General features: G+C 39.1%; 2 protein-coding genes across 4 annotated transcripts in view; one reads left to right on the top strand and one right to left on the bottom strand.

Annotated features, from left to right (window-relative positions):
- The window catches only part of LOC141006318 (ras-specific guanine nucleotide-releasing factor RalGPS1-like), a 91358-nt gene extending 83829 nt beyond the window's left edge, over positions 1–7529 (top strand). The window contains exon 19 of the mRNA XM_073478483.1: positions 1213–7529. Within this exon, the coding sequence (XP_073334584.1) occupies positions 1213–1242 (30 nt within the window). The 3' untranslated portion in view covers positions 1243–7529. The remainder of the gene's footprint in view (positions 1–1212) is intronic.
- A 2064-nt stretch (positions 7530–9593) lies between these two features.
- On the bottom strand, positions 9594–22039 carry fbxw2 (F-box and WD repeat domain containing 2). 3 transcript variants are annotated; one of them, XM_073477956.1, is made up of 8 exons: positions 21937–22039; positions 19642–19934; positions 18294–18516; positions 15548–15742; positions 13932–14065; positions 13632–13718; positions 13368–13537; positions 9594–11924 (listed from the first exon to the last, which is right to left on the bottom strand). In XM_073477956.1, the coding sequence occupies exons 2-8, from the start codon at positions 19906–19908 to the stop codon at positions 11636–11638; spliced, it is 1365 nt and encodes a 454-aa protein (XP_073334057.1). In that variant the 5' UTR covers positions 19909–19934; positions 21937–22039; the 3' UTR covers positions 9594–11635. The 3 variants fall into 3 exon arrangements, with proteins under 3 accessions (XP_073334057.1, XP_073334056.1, XP_073334054.1); XM_073477955.1 differs by lacking the exon at positions 21937–22039 and adding an exon at positions 21439–21770; XM_073477953.1 differs by lacking the exon at positions 21937–22039 and adding an exon at positions 21027–21101.
- Between the last annotated feature and the right edge of the window lie 850 nt (positions 22040–22889).

Raw genomic sequence — 22889 nt, 5'->3', positions numbered from 1 at the left:
TAGTTTAGTCCTTCATGCAACACAAATGAAAGAACATAAAAGACATATTAATATACAGAAACACATAGTGCATCTTTTGAATCTGTGTCAGGGTAAATGTAAGCAGCAGCAACAAGATGGTGATGATAACGTGGTCGGCATCTTCATATCAAAAGTTGGACATCAGGAAAACACTGTCCATTACCTGTGACTGTGTGATCACCAAGCATCAATGTTATAAACAGAGTCCGCCTGTCCTCTCCAAGGTGCAGTCCTGCACTCTGTCAGTTCTAAACATGGTCGCCTGTCGAGTGCAACAGCCTGATCTGAGATATGTGGTGGAGACAGGTCTCTGTGGGCACAACAGTCTCACGTTGTTTTGCAGCCTTGTTTTGAGTCCCATTTTGTGCATTTCCTTTTCCTGTGACCAGACATTAGCCAGGAGCAGCCTACAGACCCAGGTGGATTAGCATTGCTCTTATTCCGACTCACTTCCTCCCTGGGGCAGTCCAGCTGGTCCATTGCTCTTAATCCAAAACACCCACTTTCGTCTCTAATGATGAAGACAGTATTTCCTACCATGAATACTTGAATCATCAGCAGAAACAGGGAGACAGAAAAGACAAAGAGTAAACTTTTCTTCACCTTTTTATCAATCAATGCTCTCATCAATCTCATTCCCAGCTGAAGGAGGCAGCTGTTTTCAGTGAGAACCCAGTCTACACCACCTGCTCAGCACCAAACAAAAGACATAGTTGGCAACTAGCTGGTGAATGTAGTTTTGAATTCAGCTGCTAAAGAGGAGGAGTTGGTGGAGACCAAAAATAGCTAGGTAGAGTGAATATTGGACTTAGATTTATCAAATCACAGAAACATGACTCCACACTAGGCTTAGCTTTGTTTTCCTCGTGTCTACTAAATGTATAAATACATATGGCTAAAACATTGGACATAACGTTATATAATGTTATAATATACCTCTTTTGAATTTATAATTCAATTCAGTTCAATTCAATTCAAAGGGGCTTTATTAGCATTAAAGTTTAACAACAATGTTGCCAAAGCATCTGTCCAAACATTCGGACATTACAAATAACAACCAACACCAATTTATAGCTCGCTGCACTGCCCCCAATTGGCCAAAAAGAATCTTTGTTCCCCCCTTTTGACAGAACTAGCAGCTTTTCCTGTCTGTAATATTTGTGGTAAATTTCTGTTCTGTTCTCTCAACAGATACCAGCAAACCTCATGTCATTTGAATGAGAGCAGACTTTACCCAGAAGGACATTATCGTGCCAAAACCATTTGTTTGGAAGTACAGACTAAATGAAGGAACACAGTGGAGTTTAATGGTATCTACTGAAACAGGAGAGTCAAGAAGCATTTGTCACTGAAGAAGAAGCTCTATGATACTGGATGTGTGACTACATATGCCAACACACCAGCTGTCTTCTTCATCAGGACTAAGTATTATGTGAACTCTGGAAAATCCAGTCAATGGAATACTTTGGTGAGCTTTTCCCTTGTTTCTTTTTTCTAAGCTTCCTTGTTCACTTTCATCGTTATGCTGCTAAAACATGTGAGCAAGCACATAGGGTTTTTTTTTTTGGCCCATGTTGGGTTCTGCTTGAGTGAAAAGATGTGTCAGTACACAAATGTGGACAACAGTGTTAGCTGACTGATGTTGGTCTTCAATTTGCAGACCAGTGTTATACCACCTTCAAATGGAGCTCTGGTTTTAAACACGGAGAGTTGTTTAACCCCCCCCTTTTGTGAAACTACTATTGGAATCTTTTGTCTGTATCATACCAAGGAGGAAGAGTAGGAAACAATGGTAGAACAAATCCCAGCATGTGAATGGATCTAACAGGAAGGGTGTGCAGTTGTGACCTCATTTAAAGGCCTTGTTAATACTGTTTAAGATCAGCACTGCAGCCAAAAGGACAGAAAATGAGACACCCTCAGCGCTGTGACATACAGCTGGACTGAGTTCGTTCTAAAATAAGAGCATTTGTAGTCTTACAAAAACAATACGGAATCATGAAGTTGGCTTTTAGAGCCTGTGTTGAATTGTTGGCCAAATGAAAAAGCAGCCATGGATCAGTTCACCTGTTCACCCCTCGCTACCTCAGCTGGTAGTCCTCCTGTAGAAGGTGTTTGCTGATGTACATAACAAGGTTTACAAATAGCAACAATTAATATTTTGTACAGAACAAATAAAAACACCATGGAAACCATACAAGGTGATAATTACAATCAATAAAGCAGAGGACATCCAGCTGTTGTCTACACACCAGTATGCTGAAGCAGCTGGTGGAGTGAATTTAAAGCAATTTACAATGAAGTACCAAGCTTTCAACAATCACGTCTTTGTAAATACTGTATTTATTTGTAAAAGAGTTTATTTTTTGACAGTTGGCCATCAAAGGGAAACAGTATGATGGATAATCTTTGATGCGCCCCACCTGATGCAGGATGCTGCTCCTCAGAGAGACTCTTTGGTGGAAGCCACCCTAAAACTTAGATTATTGAGCGACCCTGGAATAAGGGAAAGACCCCATTAGCATTGGTACTGTTCAGTAATCATGCTTTGAAAGCAAAATGTTATGTTGAATTTAAAGGATAATTCTGCTTCAAAATACCTGGGTTGTACTTTATTTTTCGTAGGTTTGGCCATCATTTCAATCCTAAAAATAACACTGTGAGATCTGGGAACACGGCAAATTAAGTTTTAATATCTCGGGCTTGTTCACTAGTGAGGGTAAGATGCTCATGCAGAGATTTGTAGAAGGCATCAGGTGGTTCTGGCATCTGATAACTATGCCTCGCAGACTCCTCCTTGTTGAGGTTTTTGGTGTGTCCAACAAGGTTGAGGCTTGAGGCAGACCCAGAAATCCCTGGAGGGATACTCCCATCTGGCCTGGGAATGCCTGGGGTTTTCTCAGCAAGAACTGGAAAATTGCTAGCAGCGCTTACCTTTTATTATTATTATTTTTTATTTATCCATTTCAGTGCACCTCCCCAAGTGCAAGTGTTCCACCAAAACAAGAGACCCCCGACGCTATTTTGCAGTTGTGCTTAGCACCACCCAAGACGACTGTGGGTTTAAATGAATATAGGCAAGCCAGAGCATTTTTCCCCCTATAGATGGCGATGTGAAACTAATGCTATATTAGTTAAGTATTTTGGGGCTTCGGTGTTAAAGAGGGGAATTATAACAGTTGCATTCTGGACAATGTTCTGCCATCGCAGAATACATTTGTTGCCATTTCATAGCCACCACTCAGATTTATTCTGTTTTAAACTTTATTAACAACACAATAATATTCACCATCAGAAGCCACTATCTTACAGTGCCCCATAATGGCAGGAGAACCAGGCCAGTGGGTGCCGCTCAGCCTTGTTTCCAATCTGGCCCAGTGGCCACTCTGGGTATTGCTGTGAAAAAATCCCAAGAAGCATTTTCCCCATAGACTGCCTTTATAAAAGAGATGTCTATAAAACTGTTGAGAGGATACCAAGAACTACAAACAAGGTTGCTGATGACTCTTTCTATGATGAATTTTTGACCCATGGAGGTTTTATATTTGTAAAACTTCCCTCAAGCTGAGAAAAGTGATCTGATATCTAGTTATTATATAAATCTATGAGGAGAACCTGTCACAAAACTCGAAGACTCCCCAGCATGCACTAACTGTAATATCTCTGATAAAAGTACCAATTCAGTAAATTTAAATCTATGTATGTTTTTGGTACATTGTGATGTTCAAATGAAGCCTGATGTTGCCTTACACATAAAAGAGTGATCCCAGTCTCTTTCACACTGTGAGGCATTAAACACTGGTATTGGATTTGTATTCCAGGTATTGGTATCAGAACTGAAAAAGTCAGATTGGTACATCCCCAGTCCAATCGATTGATGTTCCCAGATCTCTGTATTGATTTAGGTATATAGTGTTTTATCGTAACTGATGGAAACAATGGCCAAAGCTATGAAAAAAGGATTAAAGTTTTAATAAACTGGAATTATCCTTAGCCTAGAAGAAGAAAAATTTAAATGAAGTTAAACATTTACTAATAGATGTCATATTTCTAATGTTTCCCTGTTGTATATCATGGTAACTGTCAGTCATTGAAATCAGTTGTAGTTGTAGCAAAAAATATAGAAAAACAGGAACAAAATGATCACTTGTCGAATATGATCATGTTGTTAAGAATCTTATAAGTTTCTTGTTCTTTGTTGTTTTTCAGAGCTCATTCCTGTATTGTCCTTTTTAACAGACTAATAGTCTAAATTTTCTCAACTAGTCCAATTTTTTCACCGGTGTTCTTTTCTCTTAAATTCTAGAGGACCATAAAGGTGATATGCCTGCATCATCACCAACATATCATTCTATAAATCATGCTGCTGTGTTTCAGAATTTGGAATTTACTGTTTTTACTGTTTCAGGCAAATCAGGCATTAGTGGATTCTGTTCACTCCACTCTCAGCTGCACTTTGTGTTTAGTGCTACATAGAAGCTTAGCATGCTAACATGCCTGACCAAGATGGTGAACATGGTAAACATATACCTACTTAACACCAGCATATTAGCACTGCATGCTAGCATTAGCATCAAGCTGAAATCATTGCTGTGCCTAAGTGCAGCCTCACAGAGCTGCTAGCAAAATAAAACAAATATAATTATAAAGATCAATAAGCAAATTAATAGTCAGTCATCATGAAGACCCATCATGTCTTTATGGATTACACATCCCAAACAAGTTTCAGGAGTCTGCTAATCGACGAATTGACTTTCAAAATCAATGGAAACCAATGACTGCCCATAAAGACAATTTAAGACTATAAGAATTCTTTAATCACTGGCGAATATTAGACATTCCTCATAAATATACCATAGAATATCCACTCCTACCACTCATCACCTGTGAATGACTGAGCCTGTGTTTCTGTTTAGCATTTAGTATTGTACTATTTGATTATTGCAGTTCAGCTGAACAAGGTGCTCTGCATTGATTGACATTGCACACATCTTTGTTTCCACACTCACATTTTGCTTTCATGTCACTATGCTGTTGCTTTGCAGTGTATTCAACGGTGTTATTTATTTCACATGAAGGTTTAAACTTCCCTCGATAGGTAAGATGAAAGAAACAGTCGAACATGTTTGATAAAAGCAGATGCTCGTTTAATATCTTGACCAGAGATGGATGTAAAATTCACTATTAATTTCATCTGTGTGTGTCCAGTATAGACATAGGCCTATACAATCAAAGGGTTTTGAAGGGGCTCTGTGGAAATTCTGTGTTGTGCTGCAAGCCAGACATTAGTTTATGTTAGTGGACTTTAGCTACTGTTGCTGTCTGCTAGCGGAGCAGAGAGAGGCAATGAGATGAGGCACTGAGAACGTGCATACAGTCACATCCTTTGGACTGTCTGACCTGAGTCAATGACAAAGAAATCCACAGTCCAGCAGCATTAAACAACTTCAACAAATAGTCCACAGGCTTGTACAGGCAACTGAGAGAGACGGAAGGTCTCATTTTTCACGTCACGTTACAATTTGCTCACCTAGCGTCAATGTGAATTTACAAACATGTAAATTGCAACAAATTCTTACATAGAGCCCCTTTAATACCGTGATATATCTCTGGTTTATACTCCAATACAATAACTAAAAAAATATACTTTTATTTTTTAACTGAAAAACATGCAGAGAAGGTGACAGTACTGTTTCAGCCCTGAGTACTGTCTGCAGGGAGGCTGGTCCCCAACAGTCTGTAAGGTGGTATGCCAGTCCAGTCTTCAAGAAGTGAAACACATGATCCCTTGGATTAAGGTTAGGTTATTTTGTATATACTGTATCTATATGATCATTGAACTACAATAAATAGCTTATGGCCGGTGACCCACCATTAAGTTACAGTTTTTGGACACACCTGCTTTAGATGACTGAAAAATCAAAAGTGATGAAAATGAGAGATTTTTCACATTAAGCTTTCAGAAAGGTTATTGTGGTGGTATCAGTACAGAAACTTGGTTTCCACAGAAGGACTATCATTCTCCATTTCAGAAGATAGCTGCATGAGGTTACTGTGCCCAGCGGCTGTGTGAACTTATTAGTATGTGTTTTATTCACTTCTGATGTAGCTAGGCTAGCATTTCCCCCTGCTGCCAGCCCTCGTGCTCTCAGAACAGTAGGCTAAACACCCAGCCCAGGTGGTCTGGACAATAACTACAGGGATGAAACCTTTTATCATCTGACTCTGGCAAAGAACACAAAAGCTTGTGACATACTTGCTTGCTTTTCCAACTCTCACCATGAATTAACTAGGAGTAGAGGTGGACAATATGGACACAATCTTCTATATGTAAATGCCACAAAAGTTCAATGATATCATCTGCTCCCACAGACAGGATATGGGTGAGCTTTACAGCTATAAACGGCACGGCATCGTCAAATTTCTACCATCTCATTTATTTATTATCCATAACAAATAATGTCATATTGCCCAACCCTAATCAGGGCTATTACAAATTGTATATGGTATATGGTGGCTCTCACTGCATCATACTGTATATTGTTAATGCTACCATCATGACAGAAGAAGATGACAAGGTCCATCAGTTTCTCTTTGAAGCTTTCTGTCACTGCTGTGGTTTGTTCAGTCTGCTGCTGACATAACTTCATATCATCATATCTAAAATACTGCTCACGTGCTCAATGGCACCTTGCTTGTTGACGTGTGATAACACTCTAAATGCAGGATATACTGGAGGTGAAAGCCATCATGCACACACACACACACACACACACACACACACACACACACACACACACACACACACACACACACACACACACACACACACACACACAGTTAACAGCATTAAATTAAATGTGACCAAGTAAAAGATGTTTTTTTTATAGCCAATTGTGATGGAACTTTGAATGACAGATGTGAGCTGTACTGATCAGATATGTGGGTTTAAAAATTCACATTACTTTTAGTTTTTGTTCCCCAAATAGTTCCGAGCATCCCTCTACCATGTCAGCATGGGAGTTTTCCAAAATGAAGCCATTGACCCAACTTTTCTCTCACAAATGTTGACTCACAAATCACAAATGTGGAATCAATTCCCTCATCATTAGCAGTGTTTTCTCTACAACTGATATCCAAATCTGCATTTGATGCAAATGTAGTATATGTTAGCATTAATATGTACACGATTACATCGAGTCACTTTCCAGTCTGTTATTGCTTTACCTTCATCTCGATTGTTTTGGTACTTGTATATGCCAGATCCAAACATGTTTCTGTTTTTATCCAATACTCTGAGCAAAAAAAACAATTGTGTTCTTTGGGACATTGCATGTATTTTTGTGTACAAAATTTCTAGTGTTGTAACTGTGAAAAAGATAACCACTGGGTTGTGAATATCAGTCTGTAATTATTTTTGCTAAGTTATTTTTTACCATGGCATTGCTATATGTTGCTGTATTTTTCAGCTTTGGACACTGAATTGGGAATAAATTTATGTACAGAAAGTTGTTGAACTTCTGTTGTGTATCTATGTTATAAACATCAAGACTGTGTAGGTGTCAAAGTCTGCTCCTCCTTTTGGCAAACTTTAGGCACTATACATTTTTATCATAGTAGTGATCTGTGAACCAGTCCGAGGTGAGTTTCATGTTTTCATTTTCTACCTGAACTATATTGATCCGTCAAAGGTGGGAGAACAAAGACTTTTCCTGTATCATTGTTTGGTGCTGTGAATGCCATCATCACCTGCCAGTAATGCATCTCTGCAGTCGGCTTCACATCAAGACGTCTCAATATTCTGTTTTCCAGGTTTTTGTGTGATTCTAGACTCTAGAGGGAGCTATTGTACAGTTATGTCAGTCCATTAGCACAGGTATATCATTCTTCAGAGGGGAAATGTTGATGTTACCATTGTCCATGTGCAAGTGCTATCTTCTTCTCTCCTCTGATTTCTCCTCTACTTCTTATGGCCTCAGACAATGGCATGCTCCCTCAAAACTTTACACGTGTATCATTGTGTTGTATGATAAAACCGCAAATTGTGGAGTGGCCTTTTATCGACCGGTCCAAGGCACGCCTGTGTACTAATCATGCTGTTTAATCAGCGTCTTGACATGCTACACCTGTCGGGTAGATGGATTATCTTGACAAAGTGCTAACTTACACGGATTTCATTACACTGGTGATCCAAAGTTGAGAGATAAATAAACATTTTGTGTGCACACAAAAAGTCTTTTGCTTCAACTCATGAAAAGGGAGCAAAATTAAGTTCTGCACTTTATATTTTTGATGAGTAATAAGTAGTAATATAACACAACATTCTGCTGCCAAATAAGTACTTTGACTTGACATACTTCAATCAATCTTTATTTGTAAAATGCCAATTTACAACCAAAGTCATCTCATGACACTCTCCAAATTGAGCAGGTCTAGACCATACTGCTTGATTCATGTAATTTAAGTAAAATCTTCAATGTAGTAAAGGTTTTTTGTGTGTTGTGGCTGTACTCTTGTATTAAAATATAAAATCTTGTTATGTTTGGAATACTTTGCAGCTATTCTTTTTTTTTCCCTTTTGTTACGCTTATATGATTTATTCAGATGAAAAAAGACATTTTCTTTTAGCCTGGCAACCAGATTAATCTGCGAGCTCGTGTTTTATTAATTTGCATTTTGGACTTGGTCCAGTAATGCCAGGCTAATTTTCTTTTCTGATTCTTACATGTGGAATACTTACTCCTGCATTGATATACATCACTGAATTTCAAGTACATTTAATAGTTACTTTTATCTTTTTCTACATTTGTATTACATCATGAGTTCATCAGCTTTGTTATTATTAATCTTGCACATAGCTTTTCTTCTTTAGATATATTTGTATTCCATATTCTGTTTGAAGTATATGAAGCACATTTTTTTCCTATTGATTAAAGAAAACTGAAGATACCCCCCAAAATTGTTGTATTGGCTGGCTCATCTTTTCTTCAGGTAAGGGTAGGTAGTTGTTCATGGCTCCCAAACACCCACGCCATTCACCAAGTCTAATGTAAATGAACTGGCATTACTCAAAACAATGTGGGTGAGATAATACTGACATCTACTGTAAGAGCAGAAAAAAAGTGTTAACCATGCAACTAATGTAGATGCTGCCATATTTCTGTACTAAATAGAAACCCTGGAGGAACAGATGGAACTCATCTCATCAAAGAAGTGTTGATGCAAACATCTGCACAGTGAGACCAGAATATTACCACTGATTCCTTTAATGTTGTAGGGAAGGGATGGTTACCTCTGATGACCTTTTCAGACTTTGTTCTATGAAAAATCTGCCACCTTGGTTTCGGACAAAATCTGACTGGACGGCCATGCTAGCGGCTCTGTAAGGCTCCTCTGTAACATTTGTGAATTAGCACTAGTACAGATAGTACAGCTAAAGCTAATGGGAATGTCGATGGTCCTGAGGTATTTAATCTACACCGCCCTAAAGCTGCTGCTGGCATGGCTGAAAACAAGCAGCATGATGTTGGCTCCCATTTTAAAATGGTGGCATGATCAAACACAGACTCATGTAGGTGTGCATTTGCTTTTCTTTATTTGAAAGACTGCAATATTGAAGCTGATTGTAGATTGATGCAGGTGACCAAAGAGCTATGACAGTGCAATAGTGAAGTAACACGGTGAAGAGATTGAAAGCAATGGCTATTAACTCTGGAGAGACACATCAACAAAAATCTCTGATGTCCCATTTCATATCTCTGCTGGCCAATTTCAAGTTATCAATTTATATACAGATCATGGTACTGTATTCTCCATTTAACTGAATGCTGTTGGAAGGATATAATGTGGTGCAATATTCAAGACAGCAGTAGAGAATACAGTGTAATGGTGGTGTTTAATTAGGTTTGACAATCCAAACTAAGAACAGTCTGTACATCTGCTGTGTACAATATTCCATGTGAGCAACAGGTTACGGTCTGTGTATGTCAGAAACTGATCTGTCATAACTGTGGTGTGGTGCACATGGTGCACTTTCAATCCATGCTGATCTGTGGCCTGCTTAATGCAAAGGAAGACATCAATGAAAGTTCTGGAAAAAGCACTCATTCATGGTTAAAGGTAAAGTTCAACCCAAAATCAGAAATACATATATTTGTTGAAAGTTTTTGAAAAGTTGAGTCAAATGTATTTTGTGGCGCTTTGAGCATCACAAGCTGAGTGCCATCTGGTTCCATTATATCTCTCAGTTCATATATCAATACTCTACAACAGTCCAGAGCGATAAACAGCACTATAGGTAAGAGGAAAAATATGCATTATTGATTTTTGGGTGAACTGTCCCTTTAAAGTTTCAGTTTTGTAGAAGTAAAAAAAAGAGACATGATGTTAAAACTAGTGCACAGAATGAGGCATTATTTCACAGAGTTTCCCTGGTTACGCCAGGAAAACAGCTCCTCAAAGTCTAAAACAGCCAACTGCCTGTCAAGTCTCTTCCTCAGCTGTGCAATGCATTGAGGCCTTTAGAAAAATAAACCTGATGTTTTACACAGTCAATGATTCATTAAAGCAATTCACTGAGCAAGTCATGTCAGGTAGATAACTATAAAATTACAGACATCTTAGACTGTTAGAGCACAGTAAATATGAAAAATTCAACATAAAAGTAAGACTTCCAATGCAGTCATCCTTACTGCAATGTGCCGAGTCATCGAGGAATTCTAGTCTGTAACATCAAATGAACTGAAAAGGCACATCACATTTCTCAAGCAGACATTTAAACCAGACATCCCTTAGAAAAGCATATTCAGTGAATAACATGAAACCTCACAAAGTTTTACATGGTACAGAACAATGTACCAAACCACTTGTCACCATACGAGTCGGTATATAGCTTCCTTGGGGATGGTCTGTAAAACCCTCAAAGAATATCTCCCCTGATGTCACAATGTCATGTCCAAGAGATGTTCTCCGTTATTTACAGCAACTGTGTTTAAGGCAACCCTGCTTTTCTTCAAGGAAACCAAAGTTTCTGCAAATCAGCGCAGTGACCAGCTTGGCATTGGGCACGTTCGAGCTACAGCACGTTTCACATAGTCTTATCCTGGTAGAATAAGGCTCAGTGGCCGAGGTTGGCACCCAATTAAAAGACTGTGGATTAATGGTAGGCTACAAATAAGACTGCACAATGCTAACCTGATCAAAACGCTAATCTGACGAAACATTTACACTTCCATGTTAAAGTTTACAACAAGAGAATTTGTATGTTGTGTTATTTTTACTTGTCACTGACACATCTTGGCTTTCAAGTCTCTTTGCTTTCAGTCTTTGTCCAAGATCAAGACCAATGAGAGGCTTACAGGTTTCTGCAGAGATCAGGTGCAAGTGCTGACTGATCACCGAGTCCAGCACATCAGTAATAGTTACCATCATCTTTACCTTCCATTGTGAATGTTTATGTCTGGAGGAGGACTGTCTGCTGAGGAAGAAACAGATAAAAACAAAATGCTTTGGTCCATGCATGATCTATCTTGGCTGTTCAGGTTCATATATTCCAGAGCACACATGACTGTGGCTCATGTCCTAGCAGTGTGGGGATTGAAGTCCTTGTTTTCTTCTATCCGTTCTCCTTCCACAGTACTAAGTGAATGCTATGGTCGGGCATGCTGGTGGCAAACACCAGTCCAGAGTCATTGCCCCCATCCAGGCCATTAAGCCAGGAGGTCACACCGGCCAGGAAGCTGGATCCTCGTTTGGATTTTCTGTAGGCTGGTAGAGGCCAGCGGCCCGAGATGGCCTCTGTCCTCAGGTCCATCACATACAGGAAGTGGTTGTCAAAAAGGAGTGCAAACACCTCACCATAGCTGAGCAGGGACAGGTTAGCTGGGTCCTGTGTTTTTATCACCCTGGGAACATAAAAACATGCTGGATTAGGAAACAGTATGATCATACTGTTTTACAGTCTAACTAAGGGCTTCTGTCTAAAAACATGACTCCAGACAAATTGTCATAACAAATGTCATGTTTGTGGTACATGTGTAGTTTTGCCTGATGTAAGGCACAACAGTGGAAAACTATTTTTGTTTTGAACATAAAATTATGCATCCAAAAAGCATTTGTATTGATCCCCCAAACTGATTTCAGCCCACAGTACTCAAATGTTACACCTCAACCACAGAGTGCTGAAGTATCAGGAGTGTCACAATTCTCCAAATCCACGATTGTATTTGACATTCAATTATAAGGTCACGATTCTGTTTGATTTAAACTTTGTTTTCAGCACGGACAGCTATGCCATTGTTAGACTACTGCATCTGGATTTGATCAACAGATCAATGGTTTAATCCCTGACAACTGTCATTTACATTTTCAGATTCTTCTTTAGAGAGACAGTTTATAGTTTTTTACAACGACAGCTTGACTTTATCCTGGTGCCTTTTTGCAGGTTAGGGTTAGACAATTTCCAATAATAGTCAAAAATAAAGTTTTGAGGGTTCAACAACAACTACCAGCCACAACATTCAACAATAAGCAACAAAAGATTGAAATTCAGTTTGTTACAAAGTTCAGTTTCTCAAATGTTTTCCAAAACAAATCAATAAAGGACCTCTGAAAAGGAAATAAACCCAACCTCTCCAACATTGTCTGAGTTACCTTCAGTACCAGTCAGTTGATTGTCTTTGTGCACACAGTGTCTGGATGGGCAGCGGCAGGCTACCAGTTAGCTAGCTGTGTCGTCTTAAAAGTGCTGTTTTTTTATGTTTTTCTCGTCAGATGAGTGCAAGTATATGCGGTTAGAGAGAAAAAAAAATACCAGGAGACACATTGATCCTCATTTTGATTATCGAAAGCTCATCTGGATTGTTTTTCAATTTAGAATCAAATTGAATATGTTTTGGGCTCTCGATAGAAAAACAAAACAAGAAAAAGAACAACAGAAAAAAATTGTTTGTCACATGGTTTTCACGTGATGACAGAATTACAAATTGGTAATATGAAAAATAGAGGTGTGTTGTTACATTATCTTTGAAAACTGATTATGTGACTCTTCCCTTTACCTGCAGATGTGTTGCATGTGTAGCTCTCATTGTATGCTGTGACATTAAACAAAGTGCTACTTCGTTACATTCCATTGCTTATTATTCAAAATTTTGACCTGAAGATTCGTATTTTTACTGCAAATGGATATCTGGTTATCAGTCTCCTTGATTACTAATAATTGGTATCGGCCTTGACAAAAACATATTAGTCGATCTCTAGTTTAGATCGTATATAGGTATACAGCTGATGATGGTATGATGGAACACTCCTTAAAACGTCTAATATTTATGTGGTGTACACTATTTTACCTGAGAATCTCATAACTGGCAAAGTCCCACTGATAAACTCCGAGGTCAGAGCTGCAAACGATGTAGCGTCCATCAAACTGCAGGCGAGGCTGAAGGCTGATGCTGCGGTCCTCTGACACCGACAGCGTCTTCAGACACTTACAGTTGATTTCTCTCCCTAAAGGCCAGACCTGCAGAGGGAACACAGGGTTTGCTCCATCTTATGCACTCAGCGGCTCACACCAAAACAATGGTAACAGTGGAAACTGGAGACAAGAGCATTACCTTAATTTCATACTTATCAGCACTTAGGAGGATATGGTCACCAGGACTATGCACCATAGATTCTACTTCACTTTTCTGCAGTATCACCTGATGAGACACAACAACACGAGACATGTTTCACACATCAGGCATTTCATGGCTGACCTCTAATCATGTCAGTTTATAAACACTAGTTTTCCCTTTTTTTAATCAATGCTGGGGAACAAACACATTAATGACATTTCAATGTTGATTAAAAATGTATAAATAACACAAAAACTCTTCCAATAATCAAACCTTGACTAGGCAAAGTAAGCTGACCTTGGTGACCCACTCGGTGTGTCCGGTCAGAGTGTTGAGACAGGCACCAGCAGACAAAGCCCACACCTTCACTGAGAAGTCTGCAGAGCCGCTGACCAGCAGGTCCAGTTCATCATTGTAGTCTACACTGAAGACTGAGCAGACACAACATGTTCCACACTTTGCCATTTTCCAAACATTCAGTTGTTGCAACTGACTGTTTTTAGTCAGAGGGCAGAGGTTTAGCCTCCCTAAAGGCAGCACTAAAACTACTGGATTTTTAAACAAACACCAAAATCTCCCGTGATCCATCGTGACAGTGTAGCTGATGTGGATCTTGTGCTGTGATTGTGTATGAAGTATTTAGGGCTGTCAAAGTTAACACAATAATGACGCGTTAACACAAATTCCTTTTAACGCAGTTAATTTTTTTGAAGCGTGATTAATGCACACACGTTATGACCCTCGGCCCGCTCCGTAGTTTGGGTAATCAGGAAGCGATGCAGCAGTAACGTTGTGGATGGCAGCAGAAACAAACCTCCTTGAGCAGAAATGGATAAAGAAAAGGCTCTTTTGAATGGAAAGTTCAGCTTCAAAGCCCTGCCAGATGGTTCTCTCCACAAGAACAAAGTTATTTGCATTTACTGTCGATGTTAACCGAGTTACCGCCGGAGTACGTCCAGTCTCAAATACCACTTGCTGGCTGAACACACAGCTGATGCAGAGAGCCCTCCTCCCCCTCACCAGAGGCAGACCACGCTGGATAGTTTGCAACAGAGACGCCTGGACAACTCTACATGAGACAAACCTTCAAAAGTGATATCTAAATGTGTGGCTGCAGATTGCACGCTGATTAACATTGTTCAGTTAACCTTTACAAGTGTAAAGTTGGACACTACATTGTGTTAGTATTACTGAGGAATGTTACATTCAGGTCAGTATGACCATCTGTTGTTGCTTGTTGGGCTTGAGTTTGCCATGTTTTGCTTTCAGCATATTTCTGGAGCATGCAGCACCTTTGAGGTTATTCTGGAGAATATTCTGGACAGTATCTGTCATTGTTTCTGATTGTTGCAATAATAATAAACATACATTTGCATAAAGCAAGCATATCTGTCCACTCCCATGTTGATAAGAGTATTAGAAACTTGAAGAATATCCCTTTAAGGTACATTCAGTACAGATAAAAAATGTGTGATTATGTGCAATCAATTGCGAGTTAATTATGGACAATCATGCGATTAATCGCAATTAAATATTTTAATCGATTGACAGCCCTAGATGAATTGTATGAATTTGTCTTTGAATACTGTCTGTAAAGCAAATTGCCACAAGGGGACATTGAAGGTTTACTCTGCAGCTGTTACAAAAAGCATCACAAATTTGGAAGTTGCATCATACACACACACACTTGACTTTTCAAGTTTACAAATGATTCAGTTTAACTGAAAGGAGCTACAAAATATGTCTAAAACCAGAGTTTGTGCAGTGTACGGTCTAAGCTGCTGGAATACCTGATTTAAAACCATGTATTTCTGGTTTTGGAATGCAATGTCATTTCATATTCTGTATCTGGTTAAAATGCGTTTGAAAATGACGATGCTTTAAATGTAAAAAGCCCTAACATTTAAACCAACCTGCTCCTGTGTGGCCTCGGAACTGCTGGATTTTAGCCCCTGTGCTCCACTCCCAGCATGCAATAGTGTTGTCAAAGGATCCAGTTACCAGCTTCTGTTCATCAAACTTCACTGTGGCGCAGGTGTGTGTCTGAATTCCGTAAATGCACTGCCCAGTGCGCACATCCCATAACTTGGCAGACAGGTCATCAGATCCTGAAAAACAAGAGGACATCATGTTAAGGCTGTAAACTCTGACACAACTCCATAACACCCAACCAGAACCATACAATGACTCTCTTTCTGATTGGCTCAGATTGGCTTCTGTGTCCCAATACCAGATATTCATTTTAAGCAGACCAGAAAAGTGACAACATTAAGTATACTCCAAAGAGTCCTTATGCATATGGAGAGAAAAATCAAGGTTGGCTTTTTTGGCGAGAGGTGGGGTCTGAACGACACAGGAGCCCCGAGATTCTGGCTACAATATGCTCAAATCGCAGGATGTCTCAGTATAAATCATAGTGAACAGGGGTTTGAGAACAGGGGTGACAAAGACGCGTCTGATGATAAAGTGTAGGAGTAGGTGGTAGGTGTAAGTATTATTTATTGAAAAAGTTCAGAATAAAAGTTGTATATCTGATGTAATCTATTTCATTTTGCTACTATTTTTTACAAGTCTAAGTTAAAGACTGTTTTCAGGCACATGGCCTTTTATTGTGACAGTCCAAGCACACATGTGCAATTATACGTTCCTTTTTACTAAAGCTTATAGTTGGGGCCTTCACAGGCTCTTAGCTATGCTGCCATAGGCTTAGACTGCTGGGGGATTTCCCATGATGCACTGAGCTCATCTCTTTTTTTATCTTGCAGGTTACCATGGATGGTGGTCCTGCATGACTCCTACTATCCTCATTATTATTATTGTTATTATTACATTCTAGAGCTTTTATTATTATTATTATGATCAATATTCATATTTCAAATACCATAGCTAGTATTATTGCTTCTGTACCTTTCCATGCTCCGTGCTAACTAACATTTATTTTAAAGTCTGAGAGAAATCATTCTTTCGTGTGCATAAAAAAGTCTGCAGTGTTGCATCTGCAGTGTTGAAGTTTTGTAGTCCACAAAACATTTCCAAACAAACCAAACAACAAAAGTCTCCATCTACTTCAGTTGTTTAGGAGAATGCTGCAACGCTGTTTTGCTGTGAAGCTCCAGAATTTTTCTGTGGACTACAAAACTTCACCTGACTTTCCATCAACATGGGGGGAGGAGATGATGACTGACTTTTCATTTCTGGGTGAACTTATCCTTAAAGAGAGGCCACCAAGCTCTAGGAGGCCCTATTTCCATGGCAGCACAACAACCATGCCCAGCTACCCTCAGCCAGACAGTCTGGTATTTTCCTGACTTGAAATGTTCCCATTTGTGTAGTATTTTGGTTTCAAGTTCAGAGCACACATAGCACAGGTGAGAGGAGAGGAACAAACAGGAGGAGGATTCACTCAAATGAAGAAGTGTAAAAAGAGTTGTTGATATTTTGATGGAAAATGTGGTGTGTGCTTGAAATAGACATCTCATGAACACATCTGTTTCCAGACTAATGTCACGTTGCTGCCACAAACAAACTAAGTACTCACAGGTAATGTACAGGAAATAACAGAATAATTTAATCATAATGTATCATGTAAAGCAGAACAAAACTAACACAAAAGTCAGGGAGCTGTCCATCAAGCACAGTTTGTACACTCCCACACAGTCCTGAGAAGAGATCTGATCAGGTAACTTAAGTAAAGGCACCTGTGTGGGTGAACATGAAAATGTGATACACTGAGGAAGTGATTGACACCTAATGCTTTCAACTTCCATACCACACTATGGAAGGCTGAACAAAGCAGCATGATTAACATGATGTGGAGACAAAGACTCTCTGTCCTGCCATTAATGCAATGCACCGTGTGCTTAAAGCTGCACTAAAATATCTTTATATGAACAACTGATCAAATTACTATGTGTACTGCGGCAAGGGTCACTGTTGGTGACAAACTCAGAGAATTATCACTCAGCTCTATGGCGCATTTAAACTTCCTTTAGCTCGTTCATGTTTAACAACCTGTAAACCTTATAAATATATAGAAAGTACAGTGGTGAAGGAAAATAGTTGCACACAGAGCAATTAAAAGCACTGATAACTACCAATGTCTTGACATGACTGTCAAAAGTCTTCTTCAGGGTATACCCAGCCGAAGACTGTCATGTCTGATGTAGGTTCGAGTGTGCGACTATTTTCACACTTATCAGCCTATAAACTCAACTCTCATTATCCTTGCGTCCAGCAGCAACACTGCTCAACAGCAAACAGCAGACAGGGACAGTTAGAGACTAGCTGGCGAACATATTGGAGCATTAAGCAGCTAAAGACACAAAATAAATTATTTCTCAGGAGCTGGTGGGGACCAAAACAGAGCTAAAAAGGACACAAACACAACTCTGAATGATTTCTACTTCAATGCAGCAGCTGTTTTGTGCCTGCTGGATGTGTAACTGATTGCAAAAAGTTTGCTATAAAACTTCAGAAGATAAATGAATTAATGCAGCAGGTGGATGCAGTAAACCAAAAATTGGTCCAGTGTGACACAATGCACTACAACAGCCATAGGCATCAGACATTGATCGTGTTAAGGTTTTTGCTGAAGCTGTGACAGAGAGTTGTATAAAATTGTAACCAAGCAATTTCCACAGTGAAAATAAACCAGTGTACCTGTGCAGAGGAGGCCATCCTTATAGTAGAGGGCGTACACTCTAGCACTGTGGCCGATGAGGGACGATGTCTCGAAGGCCTCCTGATCCTTCAACTGCATCATACGCAGTTTAGCCTTCAAGTAGATGCCCTTCCAGTGTGATGCATCCTGAATGGACTCATCAATCCTCCAGCCCAGCTCCCGACACACACCCTGCCACACCTCTGTGCAAGAGCTGATCACCTACAAGAAGAAGACGCTTGTTGGAATGTTTGAACACTTATGTGGCTAAGATGACAAGTACTTTAGTACTAGAAAGGGTGAGCAAATAACAACAATATAGTGTTACTTAATCATTATATACATATATGTATATCAGACAAAATACATACTCTGTATGCCAATTTGCAGCAACTGGCATAAAAACAACAACAAAACTTGAGTTTCACCTGAATTTCTTTCCCAATAACAACATTTTTTTGTTGAGCGGTATAAGCCTGTTTTTCTACAGAGACCTTTGTTCATTTGAGAAAAGAAGCCAAAATTCTGAAATGTTGTCTGAGGACAAGCAACGGTGCACAAGACCATTTACTAAATAAAACAGCATAAAATTGCCAAGAATTCTCTGTAAATCAGTAACTCTCTGATCAAACAACAAGTACATGATTACAAATCTCCCCAGATATTTGGTGCCAGATTTCAATACTCTGGGTGGGCAGATTTTGGTCAACTAGCCCTTAAAAGCATAGACAGAAATTCTACTTGCACCAAAGCAGCCTGTAGGAGTTTGAACAGCATCATTGACAATTGAAATCATGTATAGTCAGGGTCATTGTACCGAGCTATATCTTGCTGTTGTCTTATTATTAAAAAGACAAAACATTAATAAGTAATAGTGACGATGAAGGTTCTCAGTCATCCAGGTCATGGTAATTCTAAGTGCTATATTGTAGGCAACTGGACTTGTTTCAGTTTCTTGAAACTCAAGAAACGGAAACAAGTCCAGTTGCCTACGATACAGCACTTAGAAGTAATAGTGAAGACTTTAGCTTTATCTCAGCTAAACTGTCAAACTGTGGTTTGACTGATTTGTGCAGAGTCTGAATACACTAAATGCACTGACATATAATCAAGCTGTGCAGCCTTCACCAGAAACCTCACTTCAGCTAATGCCTGACAGGGAGGGATGTCTAATTTTACCATAAACATTTTCCTTAATTTCTCTATCCTCACTTCTTTTCCTTGCACCCCAGATCTTACATGGGGGCACGACGATGTGGGGGAAAGACATAAGTGAGCTAAACGAGGAGGCATATATGGCAAATAAGAAGCACCCAATGAGTACACCACCAAATGTCAGGAATTTACCTTATTCCATTGTTTGCAGACCAAGCAGCATGTGAGCAAGGTCTGAGGATCCAGCCAGCGCAGCAGGTAGAAGGCCAGCTCCAGAGGAAGGAGGCGCAGGAAGTCACGCTTGAGCAGCGTCTCCAGTCCATTAGACAGATGACGGAGCTGGACAGCACCACTTAAAGATATAAGGTGGTCCAGAGACTGGTTGCGCTGCTGGTCATTTAGAGTTAGGAAAGCGGCGGAGACTGACTCCAGCCACCCCTCAAAGGCCGCCTTCTCCATGGGCACATGAGAGCGACCTGCAACACCTACAGGAACAATGCAGGGTCTGACTATACACAAGATGACAGGAGTGACTCAAGCAGCTAAAGAGCAGGAATCTGATAAATAATCATTTTGGGATAAGATAAGGGGTTATCATGTTTTTCTTGACCAAGTCAAAAACCCAAAGTATATTCAAACGGCAATGAAAAAATAGAAATCCAATCTAATCAATTAATTCCTTGTTGATTGAACAAAGACAAAACAGAGTGAGAGGCTGAAATTGGAATGTATAGTAAAAGGTTTTTGTTGTCTTTAAATGTAAGAATGTGTTGCTTTATATAATACATAATAATATGTATAATGTATATTGTATGAAGCCCGACTGATACTGGATTTATCTGTGATAGGCAAATATTGGCCAATAATATCTGTCAACCAATACATTAGTCGGACTCTAATAATATAGATACAAAACATTACAAAATGTGGAACCACTTCAGTGAATAAATATCTTGCAACTGTAGCTTACTAAGTAGAAGTTCCATCAGTATTATACGTTTGTATTACATTTTTGACATCTCTTGAACTACTCTGAATGACAGCAAAAATAAAAATGACACAAAACATCATTAGTGGATTTGTCAGCCACAGAAAACTCATAAATGATCATTTTGAAAGTTATTCATAATTCAAATAATCTACCATGTCAAAACTGCCAAACATTTGCCTTTTAGTGATTTAAAAATGTCAAGACTTGCTGTTGATCTCCATATCCATTGTTTCATATCTTTCCAATATAATACTTTGGGATTGTTATTCAGCTGGCCAATCACAACAAGCATTCATGACTTTTAAAGGCTGTAATGTTATGATTTATCAAATGTATCACACTGACTAATTTGTAGTAGTTACATAAGCAAGACATGTAGCCAAAAAGGCCATTTTATAGCCATGGACCACAGCAGATGGAATGACTTGACAACATTAATAGCTGTACTAATATGCTGTCAGTCATGTGCTTCTACTGAATCCACAGTCCATGACAGTCTGCCCTCAGTATATATAGTCTTAAAGAAATAAAGGTACCATTTTATGGACAACATTAAACATTTTATCGACGAGCAATATAACCTTACCTGACATGTAGAATCAACTACTGCCATACATTTGCAATTTAACTCTGTCAATAAGTCCAGACTGTTAAAAGGAAAATAAAAACAGCTGAAGGCTTTAACGTCTGGCTTCAGACAGCCCACCTAGCTATGCCATGGCTAAATAAACAGTACTGGCCTGTTAGGTAACCCATGCATACATCTGGCAGATTCAAATTATTGGTATTGCGAGTAATTATTATTTTAAATGCAATTGTATTCAGTCTAAGTAGGCTATCTTGCTAGTTAGCAACTTTTGTAGCAAACGTTAGCTAAGTAATACTACTACGAATTAATAGCAAGTTAGCAACGCCTGGTAACATCCACACAATTAACGAACAGAATCTGCTAGTAAATAAAATTGCATTTAAAATAAAAACTCAAAATGTCCACCAACCAGAGAGTTGCAGGGAGTTTCTTTATCGCCACTTTCCTGGCTTAGTTAGTTCACATAGCGAAGTTAGCTGTTGTAAGCTAACCTGTCAGCAAGCAAGTTGAAAGGATTGTCCAAGTAACCTAGCTTCGTAGCTAACGTTAGCTAACGACCATGATAAGAGTACCTGATTCAGTTAATTGTAAATTAGATCATGTTTCTTATGAAGTAGTCTTCTATTCATTTCCCTATCAAGAAGTTTCTAGGTTGTAGGATAGAAGGATGGCAGCTTCTGACAGCATGAAAACCTAAAGATAATGGCAACGCTATTCATGGCCCGGTGACATTTTAGCCTCAGTGCTGTCTTACAGGAGACGCCGTTACAGTCTTTGCTGACTCTTCCGCGAAAACGAAGACAAGAAGTAGACACGTTCACAGAAGTAAATAAAGTATCATCACTACATTTCTTACATATGTATTCGCCTCACCGACATATTTATTTTATTTTTGATATGCGGTTACCTTGGCATTTTTCTCTTCATATAACCTAATTTGCCTGTAAGACTTTACTGAGGACGTAACAATAAGTTTTTCAGGTACACTAGCTTCCGGTGTCGCGCACAATGTGGAACGGTGTGGTGTGAAGTATGTGACCGTCCGGGGCTTTCTCATGACCGGCCCTCTCGATGGTTCCGCTGTGCGTGCAGACCTGCGGCAGCTCACACTTGATTTTGGTTCGTTTTGCAGTGGAGTGGAACCAAAATATCACGTTACCTAAAATGCATGGACGACTTATCTCTCTGCCACTTAGGCGCGCTTATTAAATCACGCGAGATAAGAAGCCTTGTACAGTAGCAGTGGTGAAGAAAAATTACCGCCAGAGGACAAACAAATGACAAATTACGGGTATTAGCGAATATTTCTCGCACTTACAAGTGTTGATGGCCCAGTCCCCACTCCCTCTGTGTGTTATAAAGCCTGGAAGGTGCCTTGCCATAACAATAATTATAGACTTTTGCAACATTTAATCATAATAAATTAAATATATTAAAAATGCAAATCACCTATAAACCGATGAATCAAATCATTATTAATTAATAATAACATGTTGTCATATTTAAAATTTAAAAATTCATTTGCATTAATTTTTGAAGTTTCCAATTTTGTGATCACTTTAATTTAAAGGTGGTTCTCACATTGTTAAGATGTTGGGAGCAGTGGGTCCAACCCACAGAGCAGTGTGTGTCAGTGTGTTTGTGTGATAAACTAGAGTTTATCGGTTCAAAAGTATTCATTGAATTCAGAATAAGTCTGAGATTGAGATCATTTATCAGTACGTATTACAGGCAGCTGTATTACAACTTCTAATGACTCTTCAGTGATTCAGTGTTACTTCCATGAAGTTAGGGGAAGACACAGTTTAAAAAACAAACACATCTTTTAAATTCTTTACCTCCAATTTGGAGATATAATCT

Source organism: Pagrus major, chromosome 12, assembly GCF_040436345.1.
Source record: "Pagrus major chromosome 12, Pma_NU_1.0".
NCBI classification, from domain to species: domain Eukaryota; kingdom Metazoa; phylum Chordata; class Actinopteri; order Spariformes; family Sparidae; genus Pagrus; species Pagrus major.
Note: the sequence above shows the minus strand (reverse complement) of the source record. Positions and strands in the feature narration are given on the sequence as shown.